Source organism: Leuciscus leuciscus, assembly GCF_965113295.1.
Source record: "Leuciscus leuciscus genome assembly, chromosome: 23".
Classification (NCBI taxonomy): domain Eukaryota; kingdom Metazoa; phylum Chordata; class Actinopteri; order Cypriniformes; family Leuciscidae; genus Leuciscus; species Leuciscus leuciscus.
In genome coordinates this window covers 597828-605327 of record NC_138747.1, presented here as the reverse complement: position 1 = coordinate 605327, position 7500 = coordinate 597828, and the positions used below count along the sequence as shown (strand labels likewise).

The window sequence follows — 7500 nt, the reverse complement described above, 5'->3', positions numbered from 1 at the left end:
TCTATCTGACTATGTCTATCTGACTATATCTGTCTATCTGACTATATATATCTGTCTATCTGTCTGTCTATCTGACTATATATATCTGTCTATTTGACTATCTGTCTGTCTATCTGACTATATATATCTGTCTATCTGACTATCTGTCTGTCTATCTGACTATATATATCTGTCTATTTGACTATCTGTCTGTCTATCTGACTATATATATTTGTCTATTTGACTATCTGTCTATCTGACTATCTGTCTATCTGACTATCTGTCTATCTGACTATATATATATCTGTCTGTCTATCTGACTATATATATCTGTCCATCTGACTATCTGTCTGTCTATCTGACTATATATATCCGTCTATCTGACTATCTGTCTGTCTATCTGACTATATATATATCTGTCTATCTGACTATCTGTCTGTCTATCTGACTATATATATCTGTCTATCTGACTATCTGTCTGTCTATCTGACTATATATATCTGTCTATCTGACTATATATATCTGTCTATCTGACTATATATATCTGTCTATCTGACTATCTGTCTGTCTATCTGACTATATATATCTGTCTATCTGACTATATATATCTGTCTATCTGACTATCTGTCTGTCTATCTGACTATATATATCTGTCTATCTGACTATATATATCTGTCTATCTGACTATCTGTCTGTCTATCTGACTATATATATCTGTCTATCTGACTATATATATCTGTCTATCTGACTATCTGTCTGTCTATCTGACTATATATATCTGTCTCTGACTATCTGTCTGTCTATCTGACTATATATATCTGACTATCTGTCTGTCTATCTGACTATATATATCTGACTATATATATCTGACTATCTGTTAGATCTCCCAGATCTGACTAGTTCTCGTTCTGCACTAGTTGTAAGGATTGAGTCCCTCAGATGTAAAAGTGGATGAATGTGATTTTGTTTCAGGAAGAAGAAAGCAGAAGGCATCTCAGGAGAAAGCTGGATTATCAAGGGTAATTTTACACACATTTATGTTTGATATAGTGAGTTATGATTGAGAAAACGGCCACATAAAAAGCTTCCCGATGTGTTTTATTTTTGTGTTTAGTTGCCAGACCTGAAAGACGCTGAAGCAGTTCAGAAGTTCTTCCTGGAGGAGATTCAGCTTGGAGAAGAGCTTCTGGCTCAGGGTGAGATCTGACTCCGGTTACTCAAACACACGGTGTGTTTCTCCAGAGCGGTTACCCATCATCCTCCCTCTCTCTCTCTCTCTCTCAGGAGACTATGAGAAGGGTGTGGACCACCTGACGAACGCGATCGCAGTGTGTGGTCAGCCTCAGCAGCTCCTGCAGGTCCTTCAGCAAACGCTTCCTCCTCCAGTCTTCCAGATGCTGCTCACTAAACTACCCACCATCAGCCAGGTGTGACCCACCTTCCTTCACTCGCTCATACATACATACATCTGTCCATCATCCATCCAAACATCTGTCCATCATCCATCCATACATACATTCATCATCCAAACATCTGTCCATCATTTGTTCTGTGGCAGAAACGAGCTTCTATAATTATTTGCTCCATAATAATGAGATGAATAAATGTTTTCATTATTATTTAAATGTCTTAGGAATTCCCAAATGCAAATGTCATGTTTTCCGCTTCTCAGCGTATCGTCAGCGCTCAGAGTGTCAGTGATGACGACATCGAATAGCAGGAACTCCAGTGGCTCTATGACATCACTTCCTGTCTGCCCCGCCCCTTTCCATCCACTGATCAACACTGAACGCACAGATACGGATTTAAAGAAGCGACTTCGGGAGAATCTGTGTGTCTCAGAGAATACGACCTGTAAACATCGATTATTTGTGTGTTATTTGTTTTCTAACCAATTATTATCATTTTCATTACACATCAGTAAATAAATATGCTCATAGACAGGATGTTTTTGGACGTCTTTCGTCTGTCATTGACTGATGTTGAAGAAAACACTGCTGTCGTGGATCTGTCTTCATGTATTTAAGTTATGTTCCGAGGCTGTGAGGCGTCTGATGTGGGATTGTGGGAAATGAAGCACGTTTAAAGGCGCTCTGGCTCTACTAGGGAAGAGTTTCCTTTTTTTTAAACTCCTAATAAAAACGGATAAATGAAAGTCATTCGTGTGCCTCCATTAATAACGAGTTTTTGTGATGCACAATTGCAATTTAAAGATTAAACCTAAAAGTTCAAATGTTCACTCGCTCTCGTGTTCAGTCGGAGAACACAGAATAACAGTCATTAGAAATAAGTTTCAGAGCATTAACTTTAATTCGTTAGGGATCAGGAACTAAGAATGAAGACATCAGTTATTTACAGCATTTATTAAAGCGGTGCTATAATGACCTTTCACAAGATGTACAATAAGTCTCTGATGTCCCCAGAGTGTGTGTGTGTGTGTGTGTGTGTGTGTGAAGTTTCAGCTCTAAATACCCCTCAGATATTATTATATCATGTTGAAATTGTCACTTTTTGAGGGTGAGCAAAAAAACCCTATTTTGTGTGTCCCTTTAAATGCAAATGAGCCACTGCTCCCGACGCAGGGGGCGGAGCTTCAAGAGCTAGTGTCCTTTTACCTCACACACACATTTACTGAAGATTTCTAAAACTTTCAGCCTTTCATGTTCAAACTGGAGTCGGATAAAGATGGAGAGACTAGAAGTGACGTAGAAGCAACAGGACATTTCTGAACGGTTAGTTGATGAGTTTATGAAGCTGATGTGGAGTTAACGATCTTCTAGTCATTGATTGATTAGCATATTCTGTCATGATAATCTATAGCTGCGTTCCAGTCCAAAATTGTCATGCCCTTCACTTGCTAACTTCCCTCTGTCTCGTTCACTCGGATGTACGTCATTGCGAGTGTCCACTACTGGCGGAAACTGCAGTGGGCTGAACTGGAACGTCCTCAGCCCTTGATCACTTGGAATCAGCTGTGGAGTTGATTTATTATTTACATTTTTTTTCCTTTAAGAATTTGTTTAATGCAGCATCCAAATGTTTATAGGTGTGTTTGGGTTGTTTTAAATAAATACAAAATATAATTAATATCTCATAGAGTTGTTTGTTGTGGTGGTGATTAGACGAGATATGTGGTGACGTCACAATCGTACTGCATTGTGGGACATATAGGTGCCTGAAGTGTACGTTTGAAGTAGACTCGCTCCCTCGGTCAAAATCGAGGGAACGAGGGTCTGTCCATATAAACTTCCCTCCTCCACTTCATGAATGGCGGCGGGGATTCCCTCGAGGAGAAGTGCTTAGGGAAGTTCGCAAGTGTGTCTAAAAGTGGACTGGAACGCAGCACAAAAATCGTGTTCTCGGGGGCGGGGCTTATGTAAATTTGAGGGTTGGTGATGTCACTAACCCGTGGAGAAGCTCATTGTAGTTCCTGCCAGCCGTTTGTTGTAGTTCTTAAGAAGTGATTTCTGTAAAAGTAAATCTCTCCCTTTGCTTTGAACTTTGAGTTGTAACTTTGCAGATGTTGTTTATGATCAAACAGCGACATTACACACTAACTACAGCTGGAGAAGTCTAATCATCATCAACCAGCCCTTTAAAGGAGAAGTTCACTTTTAAAAAAACTTTTGCTGATAATTTACTCACCCCCATGTCATCCAAGATGTCCATGTCTTTCTTTCTTCAGTCGAAAAGAAATTAAGGTTTTTGATGAAAACATTCCAGGATTTTTCCACATATTATGGATTCCATTGGGACCCAAACGGTTCAAGGTCCAAATGACAGTTTCATTGCCGCTTCAAAGGGCTTTAAACGATACCAGACGATGAATAAGGGTCTTATCTAGCGAAACGATCGGTAATTTCAAAAATAAAATAAAAAGTTGACGTTTTATAAGCACAAATGTTCGGCTTGCTCTGTTCTGTGATGCGCGTTCGTGACGTCACGTAATACGCAATTACGTTGAAAAGGTCACGCTTGAAAAATTGAAGAAAATGTTCTTTTTGGCTTTTTAATATTAAAACACTCAGGATGCGCACACGAAATGGGCATTTTAAACGATAAACTGACACAAATACATTTGAAAATGTTTATATGGTCCTCCTTCCGCACATTTGTAAACACATCAAACTTGACCTTTTCAACGTAATTGCGTATTACGTGACGTCACGAACGCGCATCACAGAACAGAGCAAGGCGAACATTTGTGCTTATAAAACGTCAACTTTTTATTTTATTTTTGAAATGACCGATCGTTTCGCTAGATAAGACCCTTATTCATCGTCTGGTATCGTTTAAAGCCCTTTGAAGCGGCAATGAAACTGTCATTTGGACCTTGAACCGTTTGGGTCCCAATGGAATCCATAATATGTGGAAAATCCTGGAATGTTTTCATCAAAAACCTTAATTTCTTTTCGACTGAAGAAAGAAAGACATGGACATCTTGGATGACATGGGGGTGAGTAAATTATCAGCAAAAGTTTTTTCAAAAGTGAACTTCTCCTTTAATCTATCTTGATAATTCATGAAATATGCTATTGTTAATTCATGCTTGCATAATGCATGTGTTTATGAATACAACGTAAAATATTAAAGTCATGTCATCTTTATTTATACAGCACTTTTTACTATATAGAGTGTATGAAAGCAGTGTAAGTGAAGGCGCAGGATTAGATGTGGACGGCCGGTTTGTTCTTCCTGTGCTTGAGCTTCTTCTTCTGAGCTTTGCTCTTCCTGGCGTTGGGATCCGCCGTCTCTCCTTTGAAGGATGAAGCTTGTGTTGGTTTCGTCCCAGGATTCTTCATGTTGTTCTTCCTGAACTCGTGCTTCGGCCCTTTGACTCCTCCTCCTCCCGTCCGCCGCTCTCGGTCCGGAGCGGTTTTCCCGCCTGACGGTCGACCTTTCTTCTCCTTCTCCTTCTTCACGGAGCGCTTCACCCGGATCCTGCGCTCCAGGAACGTGGAGCCGTTGAGTTTCAGCGCCAGCATCACTGAATCTGGGCTCTGAAACAGAGGAATCAGATCCACTCTAGAAACCGTTTTGTATCATATTTGATCCATCAGGCTTTTATGGCTCATAAAGTCTGGGAATATCAGAGCCCAAAAATATAATGTAGTGCAGATGCTGATATTTACAGTACCAGTCTGAGAGATTTAATGTTTCTAAAAGAGTCTCTTCTGCTCACCAAGGCTGCATTTATTTGATCAAAAATACAAAAAAAACTGTAATATTGTTAAATATGACAATTAAAAAAACCTTTCCTATTTTAATATATTTTAAAATGTCATTTATTCCTGTGATCAAAGCTGAATTTTCAGCATCATTACTCCAGTCTTCAGTGTCACATGATCCTTCACAAATCAGAATAATATGATGATTTGGTGATCAAGAAACATTTATGATTATTATCAGTGTTGAAAACAATTTTTACATTTTTATTTCAGGATTATTTGATGAATAGAAAGTTCAAAAGAACAGCATTTGTAACATTATAAATGTCTTTACTGTCACTTTTGATCAATTTAATTAATCCTTTGATGAATAAAAGTATTGATTTCATTTATTTATCCCCCCCCCCCCCAAAAAAAATTCTTATCGACCGCAAACTATTGAACATGTTATAAAAGCTTAATATTTCAGATAAATGCTGTTCTTTTGGACTTTCAATTTATCAAATAATCCTGAAAAAAAAAAAAAAAAAAAAAATTCAACACTGATAATAATCATAAATGTTTCTTGAGCATCAAATCCTCATATTAGAATGATTTGTGAAGGATCATGTGACACTGAAGACTGGAGTAATGATGCTGAAAATTCAGCTTTGATCACAGGAATAAATTACACTTTACTATATATTCACATAGAAAACAGATGATTTACACAGGAATAATATTTCACAATATTACTGTATTTTTGATCAAATAAACGCACCTTTGATGAGCAGAAGAGACTCTTTTAGAAACATTAATAATGGTACTGATCGCACACTTTTGACTGGTCGTGTAAATGGACAAATTAAGACTAAATTGATCAGATGCATTAATGACCTCAAACAGGACGTATCCGAAGCCTTTTCCCATCCCAGAATCCCTGTCTCGCACCAAACGCACGGCTTCTACGGTCCCGCACTCCTCGAAGTGTTCTCGCAGCGGGAGCTCGGACGCATCTGAGACACACACACACACACACACACACAGACACAGACACAGACACACACAATTTTGAATTAAGATTAAGAAGCAACAACTCACTTGATTCGAGTATCTTTATATATTTGGCCTGGAAGCAAGACTAGAGCCCTGAGGAGAGACTCCAGGACTCGCCGACTCACCGTACGGTAAATTCCCCACGAATATGGAGCGTTTATGATCATGCTGTGGAAAGAAGAGATTGATTATTGGATTTTTCACATGTAATGTTGAGTCCTTCTCTATATCAGTGTCTGTGTTCCTGAACTCCTGAAACGCCTCCATTGTATCTTGAGTTTCTTCCGGGAACACGTCTCAATATTCCTCATTATAATAATTCATGCGCAGAATAAAGGGGCGGGGCCTTGTTGAATAAAGGGGCGGGGCCTGGTTGAGTTAGTTAGTAGTGTGTTAAACTGGCGGTTATGGAAAGGGGCGGGACATTTCCCAAACACACTCGAAGCGCTCGACCAATCACAACACACTGCTCCAGCCGACCAATCAGAGCACAGTGTGCTTTTCAGAAGGAGGGGCTTCATAGAGACAGGAAGTAAACAGAGCGTTACTGACAGACTGGGAAGAGAGGAGCCGCAACAATGGAGAATATGAGGACAATAATCAACATTCAAGTTCTAGTAGAGCCTGAAAACATCATCAAGACTGTAAAAGGGCAGAATAAGGGAATAATTATATCAACAACATCATTTGTGACACTCACTCCGCTGTGCTTAGAGACTCTGTCCACTCGGATATGGAAACCCGTCTGAATCTCCTGCCCATTCCTGCAAGAGTTCAAATGCATGTCCTTAATAATTTTTTCATAAGAATCCAGGAAAACTCTGTTAATGAACTCATACCATTTCAGCGCTCCGGCCGCCGCCTCCTCCTCTCGGAACACCACGTACGCGTTAATATTCTGTTTTTTGGGATGAACTTTCCTCCTAGAAATGAAGACGAGATCAGTACCGCATTTTCCAGGAAATAATGGCATCATCGAGAGGAAATAAAATACAGAAGCAGAAGACAATAGACACTCAGTAATAAAAAAAAAAGATCAATATTAGGCTACTGTCACTTTAAGAGCCGCTCGGATCCAATATCCTGATATCCTGATATCCTGATACACATGAACACAGACTCTATCTATAAGATGCTCTGGAAGTGTTTGAGTTGCAGCAGTTTCTGACTTGTGTTCTGGGAAACGAGATATTTTAATAAGGATATCCGACTCGTACTCACTGGATTGCCGCCACTTTGCGGGAAAGGGTGGGATCTTCCCGAACCTGCAACACACATCTGTTAAACTCAGGCAGTGATGTCAGAATCTGAGTGTATA

At 39.4% G+C, this 7500-nt stretch overlaps 2 protein-coding genes across 2 annotated transcripts in view; one reads left to right on the top strand and one right to left on the bottom strand.

Annotated features, from left to right (window-relative positions):
* Positions 1-2134, top strand: part of tomm20b (translocase of outer mitochondrial membrane 20b) — a 5696-nt gene extending 3562 nt beyond the window's left edge. The window contains exons 2-5 of the mRNA XM_082156028.1: positions 952-998; positions 1094-1175; positions 1264-1406; positions 1652-2134. Of these exons, the coding sequence (XP_082012154.1) occupies positions 952-998; positions 1094-1175; positions 1264-1406; positions 1652-1696 (317 nt within the window). The 3' untranslated portion in view covers positions 1697-2134. The remainder of the gene's footprint in view (positions 1-951; positions 999-1093; positions 1176-1263; positions 1407-1651) is intronic.
* A 2432-nt stretch (positions 2135-4566) lies between these two features.
* The window catches only part of rbm34 (RNA binding motif protein 34), a 7166-nt gene continuing 4232 nt past the window's right edge, over positions 4567-7500 (bottom strand). The window contains exons 6-11 of the mRNA XM_082155942.1: positions 7404-7447; positions 7022-7105; positions 6883-6946; positions 6308-6350; positions 6024-6142; positions 4567-4979 (exon numbers count right to left, since the gene is read on the bottom strand). Of these exons, the coding sequence (XP_082012068.1) occupies positions 4647-4979; positions 6024-6142; positions 6308-6350; positions 6883-6946; positions 7022-7105; positions 7404-7447 (687 nt within the window). The 3' untranslated portion in view covers positions 4567-4646. The remainder of the gene's footprint in view (positions 4980-6023; positions 6143-6307; positions 6351-6882; positions 6947-7021; positions 7106-7403; positions 7448-7500) is intronic.